Source organism: Oryzias latipes, chromosome 5 (genome assembly GCF_002234675.1).
Source record: "Oryzias latipes chromosome 5, ASM223467v1".
NCBI classification, from domain to species: domain Eukaryota; kingdom Metazoa; phylum Chordata; class Actinopteri; order Beloniformes; family Adrianichthyidae; genus Oryzias; species Oryzias latipes.
In genome coordinates, this window is record NC_019863.2 from 25,275,537 (window position 1) to 25,301,160 (window position 25,624).

General features: G+C 41.0%; 2 protein-coding genes across 3 annotated transcripts; one reads left to right on the forward strand and one right to left on the reverse strand.

Annotated features, from left to right (window-relative positions):
- Nucleotides 1–280: 280 nt before the first annotated feature.
- Nucleotides 281–13,579, reverse strand: pltp (phospholipid transfer protein). 2 transcript variants are annotated; one of them, XM_004069213.3, is made up of 15 exons: nt 13,486–13,579; nt 9,642–9,774; nt 8,119–8,218; nt 7,905–8,033; nt 7,562–7,717; nt 7,007–7,070; nt 6,071–6,226; nt 5,822–5,998; nt 4,778–4,837; nt 4,478–4,642; nt 3,731–3,798; nt 2,982–3,024; nt 2,832–2,895; nt 2,679–2,755; nt 281–2,575 (listed from the first exon to the last, which is right to left on the reverse strand). In XM_004069213.3, exons 2-15 carry the CDS (start codon nt 9,751–9,753, stop codon nt 2,486–2,488), a joined length of 1,461 nt encoding a protein of 486 aa, XP_004069261.1. In that variant the 5' UTR covers nt 9,754–9,774; nt 13,486–13,579; the 3' UTR covers nt 281–2,485. The 2 variants fall into 2 exon arrangements, with proteins under 2 accessions (XP_004069261.1, XP_011473646.1); XM_011475344.1 differs by having other exon boundaries at nt 13,383–13,486.
- A 4,216-nt stretch (nt 13,580–17,795) lies between these two features.
- On the forward strand, nt 17,796–25,621 carry acad9 (acyl-CoA dehydrogenase family member 9). The gene is made up of 18 exons (XM_004069065.3): nt 17,796–18,046; nt 18,413–18,506; nt 18,579–18,680; nt 20,408–20,514; nt 20,656–20,756; nt 21,232–21,310; nt 21,394–21,565; nt 21,635–21,708; nt 21,786–21,861; nt 21,932–22,002; nt 22,076–22,195; nt 22,274–22,402; nt 23,501–23,580; nt 23,660–23,786; nt 23,866–23,943; nt 24,057–24,185; nt 24,781–24,853; nt 25,055–25,621. The coding sequence occupies exons 1-18, from the start codon at nt 17,876–17,878 to the stop codon at nt 25,153–25,155; spliced, it is 1,884 nt and encodes a 627-aa protein (XP_004069113.1). The 5' UTR covers nt 17,796–17,875; the 3' UTR covers nt 25,156–25,621.
- The last annotated feature ends 3 nt before the right edge of the window (nt 25,622–25,624 follow it).

The window sequence follows — 25,624 nt, forward strand, 5'->3', positions numbered from 1 at the left end:
ATGGACGGAAGGCACCGCAAACCAGCACGAGCTAAACTGGCTCTTTTGGGGTCTTATGAATAAGTCTAAATAAACCTACGGGTCACATGACCATAGGGATTGTCCATGTCAATAACCCTTTCCATCATCATTGCTTGTTATTAGTCGCCTCTTTCTCAAATTTGGATGAGAGTTCTATGATGTTGATGTTTGTGTGCAGAAATCAGGACATTTAGAGGATGACATCAGAAGGTGAACTGATCTGTAGGCATCAAACTCCTGCAGACGTATACAGTGTATGTAGGTTTAAAACATTTTTTATTCTCTTATTTCATTTTACAGCGGACATATTATTGGTTTTTACATATTTTATCAGCCCATCAAATGTTGCACATATTTTGTCAAAAAATATTACAAAACTTTATCTTTATTCATCGTTCACTATTTATTTACAACAAAAAATGAACTTGAGATAACAGATATTTGCTAAACAGAACTTGGAACCCTAGTAGTTTATTGTTAGTGTTTTATGTAACAGTGCTGAAGTATAAATTCTGGGAGCCAGTGGCTCTGGTGACCCTCTGTGGACCATTTGTGCTTCAGCTTTCCAGCTCAGTATTCCGGGGATTTCTTTCTGGAGCAACATTTTGTGGCCCCACATTGAGGTTGTTTTGATCAGATTAAATGTTTAAAGTTTGGGTTTTCTGATCAAAAAAGTGATTTGATTAGCACAGACTTGGAAGAACAAAAGCTTGACTCAAATTTAAAGCCTCACCACTAGACGGAGTACCAGAACTGTGTTGTCAATTTTCAGTTCTGTGGCTCCAAAAGGCAGAGTTATGGTGGAAGCAATATCCAAACAGGTGGGTGAACCAACAGCCTTGGGTTTGTCTCACTGGTTATATCAGTGGTTTTTACTCACTGAGTGGAACTGGCTACTGAGGATTAATACCTGCACTGACAAGAGCCCAACCATAAGGATTTACTCATTGGTATAAAAACATGAGAGGGTTTTGTTGGTCTGTTTGTCAGAAAATACTTTACCTCGTTTATGAGCAATTTTCTTGGCCTCACTTTTTTAATGTGTTTTCACAGATCCATTCCTTTGACTGCCTCAAACCCTTCTTATTAAACTGTCTATCAAGAAAAGTTGGCTATGAACTATTGAGTACTGAGACCCTTATGCAATATATTTTCAAGAACTCTCTTTAAAATGCTATTAAACCTAAGTTTCAGTCTCTGTCTTTATGTCCATTCTCTCCCCGCAGAGTTGTGCTTTGTGTCTGATAGTTAAGTGACAATATTTCCTTTTTTTTTTCAAAGCAGCAATATATTTTTAAGTCATTAATTTATTTTTATGGATGTTACGCACTTGCTACACCTGCTTTGCCTCCACAAGCCCTTCCACATTAACTCAAATTTAATGGAAGAACAACAGACAAAAAATTGCAAGTTGAGTTGGAATGGCCAACAGAAAGACATTCATGGTGTTAAATTACAAAAAAAATATTTAAAATTTTGTCCTTGCAGGCCTCCATCCACATACCTCTGTCTTTTCTTTTGTAAAAAATGTTCCTGCACATAAGGGAAAACGCATCACTCCAGAATCTACCTGACTTTTATTCATTATTGTTGAAAAGAAAGACCAGTTCAGTTTTTTTAAACAGCAGACTGAGCTCTGCTTTTTCTCTGAAACTGAGCTTTCATGTTGCTTCAGCTCTCTTGCTGCTAACCCAAAACTCAACCATGAAAACCAGGTGCATTCATTGACTGTATAAGAAACCTGGACTGAGTGACCCCTCCCTCCTCATGTTCTAAATAGGAAGTGCCCACGAAGTGTCCAAGAACCCAAAATCCCCATAGACATCTATTGAGAAATAAGCAGCTTTTACTCAGTCACTATATTTGTCAAAATAACTATTCTTGCTCTTTAACATGTACTTGCTAATCCTATTTTTTTTCATGATTCTTTTTAGCAAGTTATTCAAGTTATAAACTGATCAATTAGATGCCTCAATAAAAGCACGTGTTGCCTTTTGTCCTTACATCGAACATTTGAAACCTTTGATCGACAGATTCTCCTCAACTCGCATCAGTGGAAGGAGTGTGACTTCAGCTTCGAGCTCAGTCCTGATTGGCGATGGTGGTTACCATAGAAACGTTGACTCGAACTGACTCGGACCAATCACTGCTTACTGAATTTGTCTGGTTCCAACATGGCGGCCTCCAGTTCTCATACACTTTACAGTCAAGGGTTGCGCCCAGCAGGGCCACCTTGTCCAGTCTGACCACACGCGAGTGTACTGGTGCTGTCATTAACACAGATGTGGTGGATTATTACAATAATGCAAAAACGTAAAATAAGAATTAAAAGCATTAAGTACAAAAAGTTTTTCCTCTTTAACTTGTTTGTGTGCATATTTGTGTGTGCGTGTCTTTATAGTCTAAAACCCTTGGCATGTCTCTTTCATACAAAGATGAAGTCCGTGGTCATTTTCATTCACATTTAGGCCATGGTGGTGGAGTTGGTGTTGCCCAGCATCATTTCCCGCAGTCCTTTGCTGAAATGAAGATTTGCTCCGATCACAATGAAGCCCTGCAGAGAAAAAATTGCCCCCCCCCAGGGTGGCAGAAATGAGTAACACTTGTGTATGTTCATCCTGCTATCGTGAATGAAGATCATCTGTGAACATACTCACATTGTGATACTCAACTACCTCCTCCACAAAGTCCATCCCATCAGCCAACGGGATGCGCACTCCCCTCTTTGTCCAGTCTGCACAGACAAAAACATTTTGCTTCAGGGTGTTTGTAAATCTTTTTCTGGAACTTGTGAGGATCTAGGTTCTTACTGTTGATCAGAGGAACCACAGACATTTGCAACATGGTCTTCAGAGGAGCCTGCAGAGGAATCAGCTGCAGACACACAGGTGCACTTATCACTGATAGCCCCATGAAAGCATCTTCAGAAAACATGTCTGATCATTGTGTGTAATACTCACAGCCAGAGACTCCAGAGCTGATTGATTGGAGAAGATCTTAAACCTGGAAAACAAACATTCTGTTCGGTTTGATCCTCACGTGATCATTTTTCTCAGTTGCCGATTCAATGCACTTGATATGTGGTCAACTCTAAGCATAATTTCTGCAGGGATAAGTCCAGATGACAGCCCCTAAACCTACTACTATGATGGAATCAACCTGGATGAATGAGAGTCTTCATAGACAACAAAGCTCCATGTTTTCCAGACATTTTCGGTCCACTGCCTTAACGTTTAAAATAATAAAAATTATTTTTTCTCAGTTGTCACTCAGCTTGCTTTGTATATGATTGTTGGGGAACTTTAAGTAAAAGATGGGGCTCCTCTCCTCACTTTGCCCTCATTTTCTCAACAGATCTTTTTGCCATGTTTTCTCTGTTACAGCATTTTCTCTGTTTTGCAAAAAAAGGTTGGTTCCATTTCGTAGTTGCTTAGGCTAAGGGGTCCTGAAAAAGGTCTCCATTCTCTCAACATATTCATGCCTATTGATGCAAATATGCATCAAACCGCTTTAGCTACAAACTTGCTTCAGTTTAGCAACTAGATGAAAGCAAAACTATGAGTGATCGTTTTTAAAGCTGGGGTCAAAAGGGAGATCTTCTGCTCCAACACCCCCAACTTGTGAGGTATTGACTTTGAACATAACAAGTAAGAGGGTAAAGGTTTTGCACAGGTGTGTTGAAGTGTATCCCCCAAAAGAGGAGTAATACCTGCGGAGGTCGGCGTGCACGGCCAAACGCTTTCCCTTCATGGAAACTTTGGCGTTAAACTTTGCTTCCTGTAGAAACAAGGAAAAATTTCAAATTACTATTAGGAATTAATTGTTAGGCTGAATTTGTGGAAGGACGTTTGTAGGCCAGCAAAAAGCGTTGCTATAACTGATATTATGCAATGCTCCCACCGCCTTCAAGTAGCCACTTACAAAGTTGTCACAAACGCACGTTTTGGGCTTCCACGTTCAAAACTCCAGCATAGCTGAGCAAGTTTCAACTGTTTTTGGGCTCTATGTAAGTAAGGCGTGGCCACTGAATGCAAACTTTGACCAATCAGGGGCTTGGACTTGGTGGTGACATATAGATGGCCTCCCCTTAAATTCATTGAGGTGCCACCAGTTTAAAATTGATCATGGAGGAGAAATCATTGATTGTGATTTGTGTTCGGCTGTCTTTCATATATCAGATTGGAGCTGTGGAAAAAAAAGCCTGAAGCAAGATTTGCAAGATTTTGCATCGGTTTGATGTTTTGCACCAACTCCTCCAAATATAGGTGGCAGGATTTTCCGATAAAAAGAAGAAAAATTAAAAGTAGGAGCCCCTCCCTGCTTGTCCAGTGTGAATTTGCGTTTAGTACATTCTTGAACGTGCGTAAAATGCCCTTTATATACATAGCTTTACAGTTAAAACCCCATTTCTGAGGCGGGTATGAAATATCAGTCTTCAATTGTGTTTGGGACCTACCATGGTCATGCTGCTGAGCTGAACTGCAGGCTGGCCGGGAGGCAGAAGCATCACCTTCACAATAGCAGTCATGAAGACCGTTGCTCCGGAGGTCTTGATGGTGGTTTTGGGCGGGGAGTTAACAGCAAGTTGTAGAGCAAGTGGAGCGTCCACCAGAGCTGGATTCTACCAAAAAACACATGGATGTGAGGAACATCATGTATTTGTCAGTAACAATCATTCAAAGTAATTTGTGCACATTTTTGTGTTCTTTTTTTTGTGGTGGCACTGTCTGGATGCTTTGACTATTGTTCTGCTCACTGTGATCATGATGGTTCCAAAGTAGGTGGTTCTCAACAACATTTCCAGGTCTTTTGGCATCTGCGGAATAAAACAAACAAGAATGGAAGTGTTGAAGCTCAGCTGTGATCAGTTGAGATGTAAGGGGTGCCGTTGAACCAAACTTTCAAACTTCTTTAGTGCATCTTTGCACTTTTCAGCACCTTTTTTGCATTTATAAAGTGTTTTTCCAACTTAGAGTTCCATTTTGAAAAAGCAGGATAAGAAGGGATCTGCACTACTATGAACTTTTGATCAGCAAGTGATGGATTCAAAGCATTGACTGTACATGAATGAAATGTTTCACAGATTTTGCATAGCTCGCTTTCAAGTGGAAAGGGTGTGGACTTTTAACAAGGTCATTCCTGATGGGTGAGTGGCTGCCGTAGGTCTTAGTCAGTCTCAGACCAATTACTGATAACTTTTTTTTTTTTTTTCCAGATACTTTATTTATCCCTCAATGGGGAAATTCTTCTCCATCCCTGGAGAAGAATTTCACCACTCCCCCCCTGGGGGAGTGGTGACCTGCAACTGAACTGCGCTCAGGAGGCGGTAGTGTTAAGGGCCTTGCCTAAGGACCCTCACTGAGTGATGTTAACTGCTCGCCATTGATATGGTGCCCCCAGTACCATTGCTTCTTCCCCTCCGGGAATCGAACCCTGGATTCCTGCATGGTAGCTTCTCACCTTACCAACTGAGCTACTCAGCCGCTACATGTTACAACGTCTGGCTCCAACATGGTGATACCAGTATTGTGAAAAATGTGTTGGCTTTGTTTGGTTGGAGCTGAAACCATTAATTCGATTCATATCATAATTTGTGGCTGCTGATCCATAGTTGGTATTTGTTAATTTTGGACAATCAAGCAGTATCTCTGCCAGGCCACAGATTACCGGCCAGTCTCTACAACTGTTAAAAAGTAGGTAGAACAATTTCAGTAACTGTGAATAACACTAGGGAACTAGTTTTTCTCTCTGGAAGTTCACTTCCCCTTATCTGATCTCCATCTTTCCTACCCCTTTTCACCTTTTCATTGACGATGTCCATTTGAAAGATTCCAGCAGTGTAGTAAGAGAACATCCCGCTGTCAAAGAAGAACTCGGACAGAGCCAGATACACCATGCGGTCGTACTCTCTGATGATTGGGTCCACAGCATAGTTCACCAGGGTAAGGTTCTGGTGAGACAGGTCAAAGAACATCCCCTATGGAGAGACAAAGAACACGTTGACACCAGCTCGCATCTACTCCTCAGAGATCGTCAGCTTGAGTCTGACCCGAAAGTGCATGTCCAGGCTCCGAGACGTCACGACGGGATCTTCAATCAGGGAATAATCAATTCCAATGTAGTTGTCCACCTCCGTCTTCACAGGAATCGTCTCCAGCAGCGAGTTGACGTGAACAAGAGCAGCATGATTCAGAGCTGGACAGATCTGACAAAGAGACACATCCACTTCATTCACTTTGGGTCAATTTTAAAGTCCCTATTACAGGTGAAGTACTGTTGATCTTCATCTGAAGTGAAGGCCAGTCTTTTAAGTCTTACAAACAACAAAATGCACAGGATTATGTTTTATGCAGTGACCGCCATGAAAAGTGAACATTTTAGCACTGAGGCCAAAGTGAAGCTGTATTAAGATCAGGATGACCTTTGATTTATAGCGGTTTGAGCGCTACCATGTGCTCATTGGGAGACAACGAAAAAGGCAAATTTGACACATTTAATATGGATATGTAAGTGTAAATGTGTCTATTTATGATTAAGAGTAGTTCTAGTAGCATCATTTACATATATATGTGGATGTGTATATTTTAGGGTCATTCATAGTCCATGAATCGATACATAAAAGATTCAACTAACTTTGTGGCTATATAATATGGTCCAATTCTTTAACCTAATTGAATACAATGTGGATATTTATTTTTCATTCAGCATTTAAATGTCTTTTAACAGAGAACCCCTTTTTTGTATGCACTTTTCATTTTTAGTAACAAAAACAAAATGTCTTTGACATAACAGTTTCAAACATTAAAACATGTCATTTTGGATGTTTTAGACAGTTTTGTTCTTTGTAGTTAAAAGGTGTGTCCTATACATTTTTTCAGGTATACTTTAAAGTGCTGTGAAAAAAAATGATTTGTCCTGATCAAACCCTGTCTTAGTCAGAGACCCACACACTGATCATAAGCGAGCAGCAGTCATGTACACCTACCCGTTGGTTAAGGAAGAAGCGCATGCCCGTTGTTAGAAATTTGGCCACAAAGTCATATACTTTCCTGAAAAAAAAAGCAGATATTTACCTTTACACGATTCCTCACAGCAAAGAAAAGCTGTTTTCTTCTGAACCATCTTTTTCTTTCAAGTCTAGAAGTTGATTGTCCTGTTCTAAGACATTATATATACACTCTTTCCTTTGCTTATGTCTCAGCCGTTTTTTTGTCCTTTCCAGATAAAAAGTCAACATCTTCAGCCCCATTTCCTTTCTTAAGAGCTATTGTTTCTAAAACTTAAAAACTAGGTTGCTTATTAACCGCCAACCATCCAGTATTCTACTCTCACTCCTTTGTCTGATATTTACCCTTTTACATTGCTCTCTCCTCCTCTGTTCCTGCTGATAACCTTCACTCCTGCACTATGTCATCCTGGTGCTTTCAGTTTCACTTGCTACATTTTACATCATAACATGTTTTTATCTATCATGACTTTTAATCTGCTGAACATCCTTGATACCTCTGGATGGGTGAATATCACCATGACTGCTCCGTACCCCAGCGTTCCGCTGAACTTTGCTCTCATCCTGTTGATTTTGGCATCGCAGGTGATGTTGTTGATCTTCAGCCGTCCCTCGTGGTCCCGGATGAGGTTTACAGCTGTGTTGATGTTGACTCCTTCCGCTGAGGCGTTAATGTTTCCTGTGTCATAACTGAGAGACAGAAACATCATGGATGTCGGGACAGCTTTGCTCCTTTTCAGTCACAATGTGAGCAACAGATGTCAGTGACACAATCCTCCACAAAGACAAAGCTGCTCACATGACTTAGCAATGACACTAAGACCAGCATCTTCTGTAAGGAAAAGTTGCATTTCAAAATGTGTTTAAGAGAACTAACAAGAACCAGTAGAGGATCTGTCGGTGGAAACTTAGCGAGATGGATGAATTCTGGATGTCGAACAACAGGCCAACATCAGGGATGAACTGCAGCTCAGCATGAGCCAGGATGAGTTCTGTTATCTTCACACTGATAACAAAGCAGAAGGAACAGCGGAGTGTCAGCAGGTGTGCGGCATGTCAGGTGTCACTCCAGGATGCAGTCAAGTGCATACTCAGTGATGGTGTACTGGAAGCGTCCTTCTTTGCCCATCATCTCTGGCATGCTGATGTTGCAGAGCTCCTCTTCAACAAACTTCTCAGTCTCTGACTTCACTGAGAACATAAAACAAACCATATATTTGACAGAGCAGGAGAGGGTTTGTTTTTTTTGCTGTTGTCTTCTTCTTTGAATGTAAACTTGGCTGCAACAGAGACAGTGTTGATCCATCAGCTCCTTTGAGCTGCAGCTTTGTAGTGAAATATCCACTTCTTAGTTTGATATATTCTGGTGGTGCATATGAATGAATGTTTTTAAAAACTCACTCCAATCATCTTTAAAACTGTTTTAAAAGCATTCCCAGTGGTCTTTTGATAAAAACGATTGTTTTCAAGGAGATAGTTTCTTCAGAGTGGCAGTAGTTTATTAGACATTTTCCTCTAAGTTGTGGGCGGGACCATTGGCCCCCAAACCCTACCCATTGTTGAGAGCTCTTGGTTTACACTCTCTCGTGCTACTTTACAGCCACTCACACTCTGAAGCTAACATTACCAATGCAACAAAAATGGTGAGCAATATTGGAGCTTTCCAGCCGTACAGTTTTGAGCCAGATGCCAGCCCAGACAAGGAATACCAAGACATGCTTGGATTTATTCGCCTACAAGTGGATTCATCCAAATGGAGCTGAGCAGGGAGCTTGAGGCCCACCCAGAGTTTTGTCTTTGTCACAAACACAGAAAATACTCTGGGAACTGTTAAAACAAATCGTTAAACATTAGACGTCACCCATAGGAAATGGCTTCCAGCTCCAACCAAACAAAGCCGATGGAGTCGCAAACTACATTTTTGCATCTGCCACTGATTCACAACAATTTGAATAAAGAAGTACTCAGAAATTCAATTTTTAACTTGAGCAGAAAAACACCACAAGAACGTGTTAAAAACCTTAGAAAACACAATTTTTATAGTCTTTAAGTCTAGACGGGGGTTGGACCACATTGGCTGAGATGAACTGTGTCTTTTTGATGAAAACAAAATAAAAGCAAAAAGAACAAAAAACAGAGACAAACAGCAAAACTTCCACATGCAGCATAATTTCCCTTTTAAAGGGCTATGGATTTGTGATTGGTGCATTGCTCCATGCTCCATTCAGTTTGTTAGTCACTTAAATTTGCAGTACCTAAAATGTAGTGACAATGACAATTTGGCTCCTTTCATGAAACAGTCTTGACCAAACTTTATGGATAATTGTAAATGTTGTAGTTTGGTATTTTCCTTGCATTCTTTTTGCTGTTATATATCGGATGTTTAGTGTGAAACTTGAGGAATATGGCTCACAGAAAAAAATGGAGGGAGAGAATACTACTAAATATTAAAAAAAAAGTTAAAGGTGAATAAAAGTAACACACATTGTCAATAATAACTTAAAAAAATTAGCAGCACAACAGGCTTTATGAGGGTAACAATAAATGAAAAACAGAGGTAAAATTCTGTTTGCAGGAAAAAAATGAACAACTGAGATTGTTCTTCTGAACTTACACTTTTCCAATCCTTTGTTGGTGATACGGATTTTGCAACCAGATGGTTCTGCAGCCTCCATTTTGCCCAAGAAAGACACGAGGAAGACAAAGGACAGCAGGAGGGCCGTCATCCTGAACCAGAAACAAGAGGACTGCAACAAAAACAGCAACAGTTAAAGATTTTAGGTCTGTTGGACAACAGGTGGTTCAGCTAGTTTTCACTTCATAGAAATTATGTGCCCAACGGTATTAGATAAGAATACCTCTTGTACTATTTTCAAGCTTCACAACAGTCTAACAAAGTTTTCCAGAAAGTCCTCCTGTCCTAACATTTGTCTCACAACAGAACCATCCACTCTGTACTGCTAGGACTGAGAGCTCATAACAGGTGAAGACGTTTTAGGCATACAGTTAGATGCAGTGAGCAGCTGTTGAGTAAAACTGCAATTTACTGTTGCCTGTAAGACGTTCACCACAGACGCCTGTTTTTTGGGTTTTTTTTATACAGTAAAGCAATGAAAACTGTTTTAGCTGCTCTTTTGTGGCTACAGTATATTAAACTTACAATTACTCAGTCATTCTCTCCTCTTTCATTTTCTGGTAAGATCCGATCCAACTTTATTTATTTAGCACATTAAACAGACAACAGTAGTCACAGTGCTGCCCAGAATACAAACTAAAGTTTTAAAATAAGTCCAAGCCAAAGAAAAACCACAAAAAGGAAAGTGAACTAAGATGTTCAAATTCAAACAACAGTCAAATATAAATACAACTCATACCAACGCAAACGCAAAAAAAAAGTTTTTTTACATAAGATTTCAAACTTTGGCTGTGGGGGCCGTTCTCACAGTATCTAATACTGATATCTAGTTTATTTTATGAATCTGCCGCTGCTGCGCCATACCTTAAGCTTTTGAGTCATGCAGATGGAGCAGAATGCGAAGACTGAGCTCAGCAGGAGCAGTCTGGATTACACCCCCCCTCCATACACACACACACCATAATTAATGAAATCTCAGTGATGGAGCAGGAGAAAGGTCATTGACTTTCAAAAGAAATGGAACGCGGTTTTCCATGTGTTTGATAAAAACAAATAATAGTTTATAACTACATTGTTTAGAGTAACAATCTGAATAAACAATGTAATTGAAATACGGTGGCAGTGGTTCATTTCAGGTCCTCATTATCTTCAGATCGACTGTTATTTTTCCCCTCAAACCTGCACCTCTTGGGTGGATCTATTTCTGATTTGTCTCTAATTTTGCCACAAAAAAACACCAAATAATTTATGTGAATTTTCAAAATGTTCTTCCTAAATCAGAGATTATCTTGCCTTTATAAGTTAGCAGAAGTAAACTCCCCCTGCAGCTCTTTCTGTCTGACTTAGTCCTGAGGAGAAAAACAAATCGGCCCCATGAGGTTCCTTTGACGGGACCGGGAGGTGTTGTGAAACCCCGGGTTACTTTAGGTCAGCTGCAGCCTCATTAATTTTGATGCACCAGACAAAGACTTTTCAGACTTCGTCCTCACTAGTGTGCGGATTATACTGACAAACAGAACCGCCCCGGTCCTGCTGTAAAGGGTTGAACTCTTTTTCAGCTGCATTAAGCTGTCCCTGTGCCTGAAAAATGAAAAAAAAAAAAAATCCTGTTTACTTGAAACTAATCCTCTGTGCAGTCATGTCTGTGAGTTACAGATATACATCCTGCTCAGGAACAACCCCCCACCCCCACTCCATTAACACACAAACCTGCCCCTCTTGTGATAAGAACCAATCAAAAATTCAAGATAGGAAGAACACACGTGTTTGTCTTGTCACCTGAGCAGATGCAGAGGTTCATGTTCAGACCGCCTCATACAGCGGATCTGCAGGTGTGCCGCGTTCATGCACCCCTTGCCAAGTTTCAGCTTCTTCACTGTACAATCTAAACATGAGTTACTTTACTGGTACCAATAATCTAGAGCAGGGATGTCCAAATTCTGACCCGTGTTGAAATCTCCGAATGCCTGCAGGCTCCCGTCATGAAATATATAATATGCTGCCCCAAGCATTTTCTAAAACTGTAAATGTATTATTCATTTTTTTTGTAATTGGCTAAATTTGGTTGCAGGCAATTTCTTACCTGTGTCAATGCTGCAGTGCAACACTTTCTAGCACATATCTAAGATGTCTACTGCAAATGTAAAAAATAAATAAACATGGCATTTCCATTTATTAGTTCATCAGGAATTAAAATATTAAGAGTTTAAAGAATGCAAGTCGAATTGTCAAATATTCACCTCACCAAATCTGGCCCTTTCGGTAAAAAAGTTTGGACACCCCTGACCCAGAGTCTTGCAGTACCAATGCAAGTTCACTGCAATAAGATAAAGTATTTTCTTTTAAATTAAATCACACATGGGTCCTTCTCTGTGTTTCCACTCAGAAAACTGAATAAGAAAAACCCTTGGCAAAAAGTAGTACACTTAAAATTTATTAACGTGAGTGAAAGAATAGTAATTATACTATAGATCATGTATGGATAGTGTAGGAAATATACTTACTGAATATTTCTTCAGACTAAATTGGAACATTTTAAGTTTATATAAAAAATAGTTTATATAACATATATATAAAAAGCAAACTTCAAGTATGCTGCTTCATTGTTAGTATAGACTAAGTATACTTGTATTACACTTAATAGACTACTTTTTGCTAGGGGGAGCCTTGGGCTGCGTAGAAGAAGGTTCAGCAGCTGTCATGTTAGACATTAACCAATCAGATGTCAGTTCATAAAAGCTTATCCATCCAAATCAGAAATAATGAACTATATTAGTTTACCAAGAAATATAAACAAACAAAAAATAAAAATAAACTCCAATTTTGGGGGAAATCAAATGACAAGATATTATCAAAAATTCAGATTAAGCCCTCAAGGATGTGTAATTCCAAACTGTTATTATTAAATGGTTTCAGAGCGATTAAAGAAAGTAAAAGTTTTATCGGTTTCTAACACTTTGACACGTCAAACCTGTTATTTGAGCTACAGTTTGTGTTTAAGATGAGATTTCAACTGTCAAACCATGTAAATAAGTTCACTTGGTCTATTCAGGTCCAAGCAGAGTCCAAGAGCGGACCAGCAGCTTCAGACTGAGCTGCTTCCATCAGAAACAAGCACAGGAGCAGGCAAACACGGTGAGGCCGGGAGGCCTGTGAGTCAGAACTCTGGGAAAAACCTGTAACCACTGTACACATACACACGTGCACACACTAATCACAGGGGTCGAGGCTTTAGTAGCTTCCATAAACTATAAATGCACACACAGGCCGGCACACATGCACACCCCCACGTGCACACTCAGCTTGTAATCTGTGTGCTTGATTAAAGATCAGGGCTGACAGCCAATCAGCTGCAAGCTCCTGCAGCTCACTATTGACCACAAAGCTCTGATGGAGCCTGTGGATGACTCCCTGAGGTTTGGTTTGGAGGCATGACTTCTTTAGCTCTAGCTTTGTGAGGTCGAAGAATGGAAACTCTGCTAAAAAGCTGCAGTTGGTAAAAATTTTCAATCCTGGCAACTAAAGAAGTGTTTGCTCCTGACAAATGCACCCTTAAAGGGACAGTAGAGCTGAGCAGGATTCAGGTTCAGACCCCTGCTGGACTCAAAGAACCGCAGAAAAGCTCAAATTGCAGGCATCAACACTCACACAAACAGAATCCTTACAAAGATGGAGGACAGCTGGATATGAACCTGAGCAGAATGTCCTCCAAACACATACCTGTCCATGGTGACCCCGTCCCCCCGCCTGTTTTTCTGACTTTGCCTTTCTGACTGTGCTCTCAGCTGAACCTTACTCTCAATGTTTGAGTGATGAAACTTACTGATCAGCAGGGTGATGACGAGGGCTCAGAGCTGCGGTTGGTCCTTCTACTCTTCTGTCTCTTTTCACTTTGACTAGACTCCCCTTTGTGAAGACTTTTATCCCCAGGGACTGACTCCTCCCCCTCATCCTCATCCTCCTCCTCCTCTGTGTTTCACTTCCAAGGTTGTGGCCCTAAAAAACATTGGAACTGTGGAGGGACTTAAGTTTTAAGTTAATTGAGACTTTATCTCTTCAACAGTTTTGTTACTATTTTGTGTGAGTTGATTAACATGTTCATTTTCCCCCATAGGACCTGCAAATAATGTTAAAGTTGCTTACTTGTTGCTATAAGTTGCAGATGCAAAACATGCATAGTAAAGAGGAAGAAAACTTCATAGTCGCATTGGAGTATTAGTCGCACTTTTTGTAGAAATACATTTAACAAACAATAAATCAAACTGCTTGGCTTTAATTATTATTCACTAGATTTAATTTAACCTCAGTGTGCTTTTGTTTTGTTTTGCTTGGTTTTAATCAATGCATTTCATTATTTTTGGAATGAATGTGATAAATCTGTGTGATTTTTCTTTGTTTTGTCTGCAATTAATGCAATCAATCAATCAACCAACGATCAATCACTCACTCAATCAAACAAAGAGGATAAATCAAATCAAACATTATTTGTGGAGCACCTTTCCGACTGATGTAACTCAAAGTGCTTCACATAAAAACATTTTTACATTTAAAAAAAACAAAAAAGATGTGTACTACCACCAATTGCACACTAAACAGGCTTATTTGGGTCATGAAAAAACTTGTTCTAGCACAGTTCACTGAATACTGTGTGGTGTGTACGGTATAGAGCAGTTATTCCCAACCCTGGTCCTTGGGGAACACTGTCCTGCATGTTTTCAAAGTTGACCTGCTTAAGCACAACTGATTCAGCTCATCATCGGGTTCTGCAGAAGTCTGAGGTGAGTATGAGCATGGTTGGATTAAAAAAATGTAGGACAGTGTTCCTCGAAGTTGGGAAACACTGGTATAGAGAATGATGCCGTTAGATAGAAGAAACGGGTTCTTGTGACATTTTTCTCATGGAGGACAGATACAAAGAACGTTAAACTTAAAATTTCATTTCTGAGTATTTTTTGTTTAAACCATTGTGAATCAGAGGCAGATGAAAACATGTAGTTAGAAAAAGTTTGTGAAGTGATATAAAAGCTACTGTTGGCGAGCCACAAACCCTGCTCAGCTCCTCTCTGATGCATCCACTTGTAGACAAATAGATCCATGTACGTCTATGTTTTCTTCATCTGAGCTGAAATCTGGCTTGAAGCTGTACGGCTGGATTGTTCCAATATTGCTGGCAATATTTGTTACACCGGTAATGTCAGAGTAGGGAAATAAGGACCGCAAGTTATCTGGAGAAGGTGTAAACAGATGGATCATGGGAAATGGGTGAAGACTTTTTCCGCACTAACAGTTTCACCCACAACTCAGAGGCGAATTTCTAATGAACTACTGCTGCTCTACAGAAAATATCCTAAAAAAATGACAGTTTTTCATTAATTGGGTTAAAAGCGACATAATCCTAATTAAAAGATCACTGGGAATGCTTTTAAAATAGATCAAATGATGATTGGAGGGGGTTTTAACAACTATTGAGCTAAAATTAATTTCTGGAATGAGTGTTCCCATTCCTGTTCAGGTAAAATGTAATTATTGTACTTTTGTAATAAAACAGAACGACTAAAGAACTGGAAATTAAAAACTTTGTTTTCAAACTTGTTTTTAATTCTATGCAGAGGAATCCATAAAGAACATAGATGTTGCAGAAAAAGGCTTCACTCTGTCTGGAGAGGAGCTGTAAAGGCAGGAGAAGATCTGGAAGTGATCACCAGAACATGAGTCCATTTGTGCTTTTGAGGGTTGAATGAGCAACAAAACATCACCAGATAGAAAAAGCTGCTGTGTGTCAGCCTCCAGCTTGTTCAAACATACAAAGTCCAGAATATCAAACAACTTCAGCTGCCTCTGCTTCAGCAAACACTGACTCATCTGACTGCAGCAGCTCTGTGGCTTCAATTCAATTCAATTCAATTTTATTTGTATAGCCCAAAATCACAACAACAGTCGTCTCGATGGGCTTCGAAGTAAAACATGAACTCAAAAGGATCAGGAATACAAAGAGTTCAATAGGAAAATACTAAAATGAACTAACAAACTGACTAAGCTATACTGGCATCCCTGCCCTTAGACCCCCCTTCGCGGTAAGGAAAAACTCCTAAAAAAAACGGATTCCGGAAAAAACTAAGAAACCTCAGGGGTGCCCACATGAAGGAGGGATCCTCCCCCAGGACGGACAGGCGATTTACCAGAACTCTTAGAGAAGAATTAACTTATCTAAATCTACAACTACATATAGTTGTAGATTTAGATAAGTTAGACTCATTCATGCCATCTTTATCCTGAAACAACAAACATCAGCTGAACTTTTCCAAGTTTGAGTCTATTTTCTGCATTGAGGAGCGGGACTGTAACATGGCATGTTGAAATAAAATAAATAGAGAACCACATGCCTTTAATTTTTAGCTTCTTCAGACTCAGTTGAACTTTACTCTGATCTGTCAGTCTGCTGCCATGTCAACTGCATTCAGTTTTTGTGTCTCTTCTTCTCATTTATTCATCTTTTTAAGTCAGGGTTGTGTTGCAGACTGGTGCACAATTCAGTTTTAAGGTTTTATCTAAAGGCCTTATTTGACTTAAACACCAAATTGCTAAAGTAAAGCTTTTTCGCCCAGAGTTTACATAAAAAGCTGCAATGATTGCCACCTTTCAATCAAAAAACATGAGCCTAATAATGCATACTAATTCAGTTCTGAAGTCCCTCTAAACACATGCAGCTGTTTGAAATAAAAAATGTAAATAGTAAAACATTTTTGGGTGTTGGACACAGAAATCCACATAAAATTGCATAAAATAAATGCTGGGGTTATAGATTAGATCATTGTGTTTGTACATTGAAAAATGTTTTAAATAAATTAATTCGGTGTAATAAAATTATTGCTGCCTTATTTGTCTTGATGATACAATTATTTGTATCTTGACAGCAGATTTAAAGTAAACAAAAATTGTTGCTGCAACTTTTCTATCTGTGCTGAATTATGGTGATATTCTGTATATGAATGCCTCATCTTCATCTCTCAAAAAGGTTGACACCATGTATCACGCTTCCCTGAGGTTCATTACCAACTGTAGATCGATGACGCATCATTGTGACCTGTATACAAGAGTACAGTGGCCTTCTCTGGCCACTAGGAGGCATGGACATTGGTACACTTTTATTTACAAGGCCTTGCTTGGATTACTGCCTCCCTACATTTGTTCTTTAATCACAAAGACCAGTTGTTGCTTTCTGTTCCATTTGCCCGCACAGAGCTGGGGTCAAAAGCCTTTGTCCACTCTGCTCCTTTTAATTGGAATATGCTGCAGAAAGACTGGAAACTAACTGAACTGGTATCTTTAAATGTTTTTAAGAACAAGCTCAAAGCATCAGAGACTGAAACAGAATGTGCAACTGCTTTTTATGATGTATGTGGTTTTAATGGGGTTTGTGTTTTTGTATTTTTTGTATTGAAATGTGCTGCCCCTTGGAAAAGAAAGAAAGAAAAGAAAGATATTCCTTTATTAGTCCCACAATGTGGAAATTTCCTTGTTGCAGCAGCAGTACAGGTACAAGGAGCAATATATAAAGAAAAACGAAAAACTATGGAGTCAATACACACACATATATACACAACAAAATGGGGTTTTAATCTCAAAGGGACTTTCCTGGTTAAATAAAGGTTAAATAAAAATTTTTTTTTTTAAATATCTTTAACTGCAGTTTTAAACTGTTCCACACAATAGCTTCAGTGTCAACAGCAGCAGAGATGGGGACTGATTCAAAACAACTTGAAAATTATATTTCCATAATGTTAGTAAGGCTAAAGAAAGCTAAAACAAGAATAAAGATGTCTTGCTTTGTTTCACAGCACAAATGTCTCTGCTTAATTTGGTTTTATAAAGAAAATGAAATTAACAATCCTTTTTCACAATTCCATGACTGTTTGACTGATCCAACATAACGTTATTACCAAATGATGAGTCAGAAATTTCTTCAAAAATAAGTAAAACATTTATCTTCCCAATGAACCACTATAATCTGTATGTGTTTGTGTAATGAACACCAGGGAATTTTATATTTTCTTTTCACGTTTACCTCTTTTGAGAGAAAGTGCTTTTTTCGAGGGTCCGTGAACGCCTCCCGACTCTAAGTATTTACGTCATCAATATGAGCCAGAAACGGGTGAAAGGTGCTGTACACAGTTCCATAACTCGTTCATGTACTGTCACCGTCAGAGAACAATATGAGTCGGTTCGTAGTCTGGTCCAGGTTCGGTTCTGCGGGTCAGCAGCTGCTTGGTCTTCCCGCCAAACGGACCCTTCTTCCCCGGCACGTCCAACCCCGCAGGAGCTTTAAAACTCACAGCAGAAGCCTGGCGTACGCCAAAGACCTGTTCCTGGGTCAAGTCAACAAAGTAAGAGGGCGGGTTGGTTGGGTTTAGTTGAAAAACTGTATTCGGTGGGTCTGCTGTCCTGTGGCTCTGTCCAGACACGTCTGTGGTTCTGTTTGGGTCTCTGCTGATGATGAGTGTCATTTTCTTTCTCAAGAAAATGATCTACCAGGAAGCCAAGTTTAAGTTAGACGGCAAAATTCTTTGTTCCTGGCTGCAGACATGTCTTCTGCAGCAGAAGTGGAGCTCTGGATGTTTCTGTCTGACCTACCCTAAGCTGCTGCTGAAAGAGAGGCTTTCTCCAATGTTTATGTCGAAGCTCCTGGTCTGGAAGCAATTGAACCTCATCTGTGCTTTTACTTTAACGTTACTTGGTGTTCTGTTCCCCAGGCTGAGGTCTTCCCTTATCCAGAAATCAGTAATGAGGAGCTGGAGGAGCTGAATCAGTTTGTTGCTCCAGTGGAGAAGTTTTTCAGTGAGGAGGGTAAGACGCTGCCACTGCTCTGAACGTTAAACCCTGGCGTCTGCCAGATTTTTAATTGGTAAATGTCCTCAGTTGACTCGGCGATGATCGATCAGGAAGCCCGGATCCCCGCGGAGACTATGAAGGGCCTGAAGGAGCTGGGCCTGTTCGGCATCATGGTTCCAGAGGAGTACGGTGAGAGCGCAGCGTGGCGTTTGAGTGCACACCTGACGGGATCTTTCGGAAAAGCCACAATGAAAACAGCTGGGGGGAGCTTGTAGCTCTACCCACACAAGAGTCATCTTCAGGGGCCAAATGTTTACACCAGCATAGACAGTCGAAGAACAGTTCTTGTTTGTGAACTGACAAACTCCAAAATCTGTTCCTCCACACATCATCTGTCAGCTGCAGGAAGTCACAAGTAACTTGACTCTTTCTTCAACCTTTTTTTAATTGATGGACAGTCATTGGCTGTCAAGGTCATAAATGATCTCGAGTCCAATGTTGACATAAAAAAACCCCTTCAATTTTACTTTTGTTGGACCTGCGTAACCTTTGACACAATTGATCACTCAATTCTTTTAAACGGACTACATCACATGGCTGGAATTACTGGAAGTCTTTAGCTGGTTTGAATATTCCCTCACAGGAAAAGATTTTATTGTCACCTGACAGCCAAAGTATGACGTGGTGTGCCACAAGGCTCCGTCCTTGGTCCCACACTTTTTAACCTTGCTTCCGCTTGGTGATGTCATCAGGAGACATGGCATAAACATTCATAGTTACAGTGGGGCAATAAAGTAATGAATCAGTCACCAATTGCACAAGTCCTCCCACTTAAAAAGATGAGGGAAGCCTGTAATTTTCTTCATTGTTTTACATCAACTTTGAGAGACAAAATGAGAAAGAAAATCCAGAAAATCACATTGTCTGATTTTCTAAAGAATTTATTTGCAAATTATGGTGGTAAAGAAGTATTTGGTCACCTAAAAACAAGCAAGATTTCTGGCTCTCACAGACCTGCAATTTCTTCTGTAAGAGGATCCTCTGTCCTCCACTCTTTACCTGTATTAGTGGCAACTGTTTGAACTTATCTCCATAAAAGACACCTGTCCACAACCTCAAACAGTCACTCTCCAAACTCTACTATGACCAAGACCAAAAAGTTGTCTAAGGACACAAAATTCTTGACCTGCACCAGGATGAAATATTATAACATCTAGAATAGATCATTGTAATCTCGTTCTTTCTGCCAAATAAGAAAAATGCTATTAATCAGCTGCAGATTGTTCAGAACTCAGCTTCATGGACCACAAAAGAAAAAGCACATTACTTCTTTGCACTGGCTCCCAGTTACCTTTAGGATCAATCTTAAGATTCTTTTGTTAGTCTTTAACAGTCTTAATGTAATTGGACCTTCATTTCTGTCCTGATTGCATTTAGTGTTTTACCCTCCCAGAGCCCTCAGGTGGTCAGGTGTAGGTCAGCTGGGTTCCACAGGTCTGAACAAAATTCCTCGGCGAAGCCTGTGGAGAGGCCTGCCTCAGAATTTGAGGGCTTCACCCACTGTGGAGTTTTTTTTTTAAAAAAAACTCAAAATTCATCTATTTAGCTTTTCTTTATTTTGTTTTTTTTTCATATTTCCTTATGTTTTGATTTGATTTAATTGGATGTTTTTGTAGAATGTGTGTTTTTTTTTCAATTATGGTTAGTATTTTTACTAGTATTTTTATTATTTCTTAATTTTATGTAAAGCACTTTTAGGTGTTGGCTAGCAGGAAAAGTGTTCTATAAATAAATTTGAATGTGAATTAAATGGTGTAGTTACACAAAGGTAACAGGTTTGTCCTGTTCAGTACAGCCATTGGAATTTCTCTGAACTCCTGATGTTTACACGTCCGTGCTGTATTCCTTCCCTTTAGGTGGTCTGGGATTGTCCAACACCACCTACGCCCGTCTGAACGAGATCATCGCCTTAGATGGTTCCATCGCTGTGACTCTGGCTGCTCATCAAGCCATCGGATTGAAGGTGAAGGTGCAGCTCTGAAGCAAAGTTTCACCCAAATGCCTTTTCAGACGTTAAGATGACATGTCTGAGCTCCCTGGGATTCTACTGAGCAACCCCGGACTACTGCTGGAAACTCTCTGACTTTGTTGACCGGAATTTCAGGGCATTCTGTTGGCGGGAACGGAGGCTCAGAAGAAGAAGTATCTACCCAAGCTGGCATCAGGAGAGCACGTGGCAGCCTTCTGCCTGACAGAGCCTGGGAGGTAAAAGCATCCAACCTTTCTGTGGAGCTTCATTCGTGTTTCTGCTCACAGCCCGACAGCAAAGAGGTGATGGAGCACGGGAATATCTGCCAGCAGTAACAGAGAGAATGCATGTACACACAGCCCCCCCCCCCCCCCCCCCCCCACACACATCTTTTTATCTCACTGAAAGTACACAGGCTTTTATTTCGAAGGAAAGTAGTCGTATATCTTAATAATCTTTCCTCTACAACAAAACACTTTAGCGTCTTTCTATTTTTTCTTTGTCACCCTGTTAGGAAGAGTCTGGATCAAACGATTAACATCATTTTAACTTAAATTTTCAAAATAAAAGTTTAAACAATTTTTTTCATGTCTGAATTTCCCAAAACAAACATTACAGTTTTATGCACTCAGGGAATAGAACACTGAATTGTCTGTGCACATGACAGTGCACGTTTGTGTGCACGTGGCTGACTGTTATCTGGTGTTACAGTGGGAGTGATGCGGCCTCCATTCAGACTCGAGCTACCCTGTCTGAAGATGGAAAACATTACCTGATCAACGGTTCCAAGGTGAGACGGTGGACGCTCACATGGGTGCACGTGTTTGTTTTTTTTACATGTAGGTGTGTTGAGCTTCCTCTTTTGTCTGTCAGTTCTGGATCTCAAACGGAGGGATGGCGGACATCATGACAGTGTTCGCTCGCACTGAGGTGGAGGTGGACGGAGTCAAAAAAGACAAAATCTCAGCCTTTATTGTTGAGAGGGCTTTTGGGGGGATAACCAGCGGCAAGCCAGAGGACAAGCTGGGCATCCGGGGATCCAACAGTAAGTGGGGCGGAGTTGGACTCCAAGCTTTGTCGGGTCTGTGAAGCTGAGCTTTGGTTCTACTTCCAGCTTGTGAGGTGTCCTTTGACAATGTGCCGGTGCCGGTGGAGAATGTAATTGGTGAGATTGGAGGAGGATTCAAGGTAAACTGTGCCCTGCTCTGCAGCCTGACCAGTTGAAGGTGTTTGTCGGTCATTAATGGGAGCTTTGTGATGAACAGATCGCCATGAACATCCTGAACTCTGGAAGGTTCAGCATGGGCAGCTCCTGTGCCGGAATGATCAAAAAGCTGATCGGTAAGCAGATATTCTCTGAAGGTTGTGGTGCTTTTCGAAGTCTCTGCATTTCTATATATTCTCTCCGCAGAGATGGCCTCTGAGTACGCCGCCACCAGGAAGCAGTTTAACAAAAGCCTTAGTGAGTTTGGCCTGATCCAGGTATGCTGTCAGCCTCCTCACTGTAATAAAGCAGCTAACACCCAAGCTAAAAAGTCCTCATGTGTTTCTGCAGGAGAAGTTTGCCTTGATGGCCATCAATGCCTTTGTGATGGAGAGCATGGCTTACCTGACTGCAGGAATGATGGATAGACCTGGAGTTCCAGATTGTTCTCTGGAAGCTGCCATGGTCAAGGTAGATGCAGCCTCCCCCCTCCTGTGCTCTATTTCGTGCTAGGCTTGAGCCCCACCCTGATGTCTCTGTGCCGCGCAGGTGTTCAGCTCAGAGGGAGGCTGGATCTGCGTCAGCGAGGCTCTGCAGGTCCTCGGAGGTCTGGGTTACACCAAGAACTACCCGTATGAGCGCTTCGTCAGGGACTGCCGCATCCTACCCATCTTTGAGGTAAAGATGAGGCAGGGCTGCAGTATGCAGGTGTCACTGTTCAGGATCCGATCAGTGCAGCCTCTGGGTGTCCTGTACTAAAAACTGTCCAAGCTGAACATCAGGATTTCCCCGAATCTCAGGAGAAACTGGGGCCTCAGAGCTGACCAGAAGCCTTATTTATGTCAGTTTCTACACGCAAAAAAGTTAAGGAACGCAGGTGGACATCGCCATTTACAAAGCTTAATGTAAACACTGGTGTAGGAAAAATATATGCTGGAGACATTGCTTCCGTGCGCAGTGAGCAAACCTGTACAAGGACTGCTAAATTAGACATTTGGCGACAAAAAAATAAAATATTACAGCAATTCAGTCATGAATCACACGAACATTTTATCACCACTTTTAACAGGCATTTTCTATCAGTCATTAGGTTCTTATGCAATGACTATTAATGCAATTAAGCTCTCAGTGCTGTGAAGCTGATGGAGATCGTGCAAGAGACCACACAGTAAAAACCAAACTGGGAACTACCAGTATTAGTTTTGATGTCTCAAATATTCAGCAAAACATGTCAAACACCTAGGCTATGTCTGAATTTCCTCACTTCTCCCTAACCCATAAAATATGATATAGTGCAGGACTAGAGCCCTAGTTTTAATGCAACAATGCCCACTAGTTTTCACAGAGACTTCTGGGAAATTTCTAGGATTTTGAATTATTATTTTGTAATACAAAATGCTAACGCACCATATAGTGAGTAGTGAGGGAATTCAGACCTTGTTTCTTCAGTTACATGTAAACTACATCTGTGCTTGAAACTGTGGGTCACTGGATTGTAGTGGCTCCGCTTCCCCCAGCTGAAGACGTCAGGCGCATGTCATCAGCAGGAATCATCAGCTGTAGGGATGTCGTTGACATCTGGTGCGATAAAGTGGAAATTATTAATAAATGCCTCAAAAGTGTTTCCCCATCAAGACTGCAATCTCCTCATCTGTCAGCGAAGTTTCAGCTGTTTACATCATCATATGTAGTTTTCTCTTTTTATGTTGCTTTATTTGACACATACTTCCACACAGAGCAGGCTGGTCCTTCTTATCTTTCTGTGTGTGTCTGCAGGGCACGAACGAGATCCTGAGGATGTACGTCGCCCTCACAGGGATGCAGCACGCCGGCAAAGTCCTCACAGGGAAAATCAAGTACGTCTTCTAACCGATGGGTGCAGAAACTGCAGCCATCAGAAACGAACGCAGCTCCAGCCCTGCTTTTTGTCTGCAGGGAGATGAAGAAAGGAAACATCGGTACGGTCATGGGCATGTTTGGTAAGAAAATGAGGAACTTCTATGGAGGCTCCGTGGACTTGGGTCTGACGGGGAAGGACGGTGTGGTGCACCCCAGCCTGGAGGTAAAGTCTCCCCCTGTGGCATGTTGGTGTGATCTTGCAGTCCATCCACTCCTCTGTCATTTTTGCTTTTTGTTTGAAGGAAAGTGCAAAGAAATTTGAGCAGAACGTCCACCTTTTTGGAACAACAGTGGAGGGTCTGCTGTACAGATATGGAAAGGTAACACTGATCTAAATGAAGCCTTTCAAGGGTTTAATCTGCTCTGCAGGGATGAGGGTTTCTGCTGAAGCTTTGAGCCATGACGTGACTGATCTGGATTCATTTTTCCTCAGACTATCGTGGACGAGCAGCTCATCCTGAAGAAAGTTGCAGATGTGATGATCAACCTATATGCCATGACCGCCGTCCTTTCCAGAGCCAGCCGCTCCATCAGCATCGGCCTCAGGAACCACGACCACGAGGTATGCACACCACAAACGCAGAGTTAGAAGCAAACTACTTTCCACACAGGATCATAGGAAGCTAGTGGAGCTAACCCCCACTGGGCATGCTCAGAGAACTGTGTGGAACTGTGAGACAACTGATTCACTGTGCAGAAAACCTGCTCTAGAATGAAGCTGTGAGATTACTTGGTGATTGAGGATTACACTGAAGAGTCTTCCATTAACCTGGTGTTCAGAGTTCTTAAACTACAGTTTTACAATCTGGTCTTTGTGGAATGATCTGGAAAAAAATAGATTATAATAGTCTTCTGGGTAGTGCTTTAACAAATAAACTGAACCTAAAAGTATTTGTGCTCAGTAACTATTATTGAGGTGGACACTAGGGGGTGCTGTGGGTAAGAAACCCGAATTTAGGGAGTTGTGAGTGTTGAAAGTCAGCAGATGTTTGTGTGTCAGGGAGGAGGCACCATGGAGACCATGCCAGCCCGTCCTGAAGTGTCCTCACCTGCAGACCTCTGATCTCCTCGCCTGCTTCTGAGAATCTTTGCTGTCATGCAGCTGCAGACTTTGCCTTTCTCTCCATTTTCACTCTGCTGCTTTGTTTGTTTTCCAGGTGCTCCTCGCAAACACTTTTTGCAGCGACGCCTATTTCAAAAACAACTACTGGATGGTTCAGCTGGAGAAACGTGAGTCAAACATGAAGCTGTAATTGAGAACAGGCCCCAGCTGTAAAAGACTCCCATGTGTTGTGGGTTTTCCTCCACCCCTGGCTCCTCTCTGTTCCCTCTTCTTCTGATGTTTGTTTCATGCCGAGCTCACCGCAGACGTGAACCTCACACTCCAGAAGTGAGAGTGCTTTCTGTAACTCCCATGTAAATCTATTCCAGACTCTCCGGAGAACAATGACGCCAACATCAAGAAGATCGCCCAGAACGTCCTGCAGAACAGAGCCTACATCTGCTCCCACCCCCTGGAGAGGACGTTCTGAAGTTCCTGCACCGCAGAGCTGCTGTTTCACTCCATCTGCACCCAGATGCTCTTCATACATGACTGTTTTACTATGATTCAGTGGACGAGCTGTTTTTAACATGGATCAGAGTTTGGGAACAAGAAAAAGCCATCAATCTGACCCAAGTGTCTGTAACCTTTTGTGCCCTAAATTGAGAAGTTTGAGGATGGAACAGATTTCTAATGAACTCTTAAATATTGGACAGCTTTGAGTGTCCTTATGTTTGTACAAGAAAAATCTAATTGGATCTCTGCTCAATCCTGCCTGATAAAACACCAGTCCACAGCCAGCATCATGAGCTATACAAGGAAAGAAAAAAAATCCCATCATCAAGCTAACGAAGCATTCATACCGTCTAAAGGGTTCTCACATCTGTAGATGGATTTAATATTGTAACTTAATGTATGATTCAAATGATGTAACATTAAAGAATTTTTTAATTGTACAT

What these genes read in the sequence shown, in the direction of transcription:
- pltp (XM_004069213.3), bottom strand. Translation starts at nt 9,753, where the DNA reads ATGACGGCCCTCCTGCTGTCCTTTGTCTTCCTCGTGTCTTTCTTGGGC. An exon ending in AGCTCAGCAGCATGACCATG is followed by an intron (nt 3,799 to 4,477) that starts GTAGGTCCCAAA and finishes TTGTTTCTACAG; the next exon opens with GAAGCAAAGTTTAACGCCAA. An exon ending in CAGCTCTGGAGTCTCTGGCT is followed by an intron (nt 2,896 to 2,981) that starts GTGAGTATTACA and finishes GTGTGTCTGCAG; the next exon opens with CTGATTCCTCTGCAGGCTCC.
- acad9 (XM_004069065.3), top strand. Translation starts at nt 17,876, where the DNA reads ATGAGTCGGTTCGTAGTCTGGTCCAGGTTCGGTTCTGCGGGTCAGCAG. An exon ending in GGGCATCCGGGGATCCAACA is followed by an intron (nt 21,566 to 21,634) that starts GTAAGTGGGGCG and finishes TTCTACTTCCAG; the next exon opens with CTTGTGAGGTGTCCTTTGAC. An exon ending in TGCTGTACAGATATGGAAAG is followed by an intron (nt 23,944 to 24,056) that starts GTAACACTGATC and finishes ATTTTTCCTCAG; the next exon opens with ACTATCGTGGACGAGCAGCT.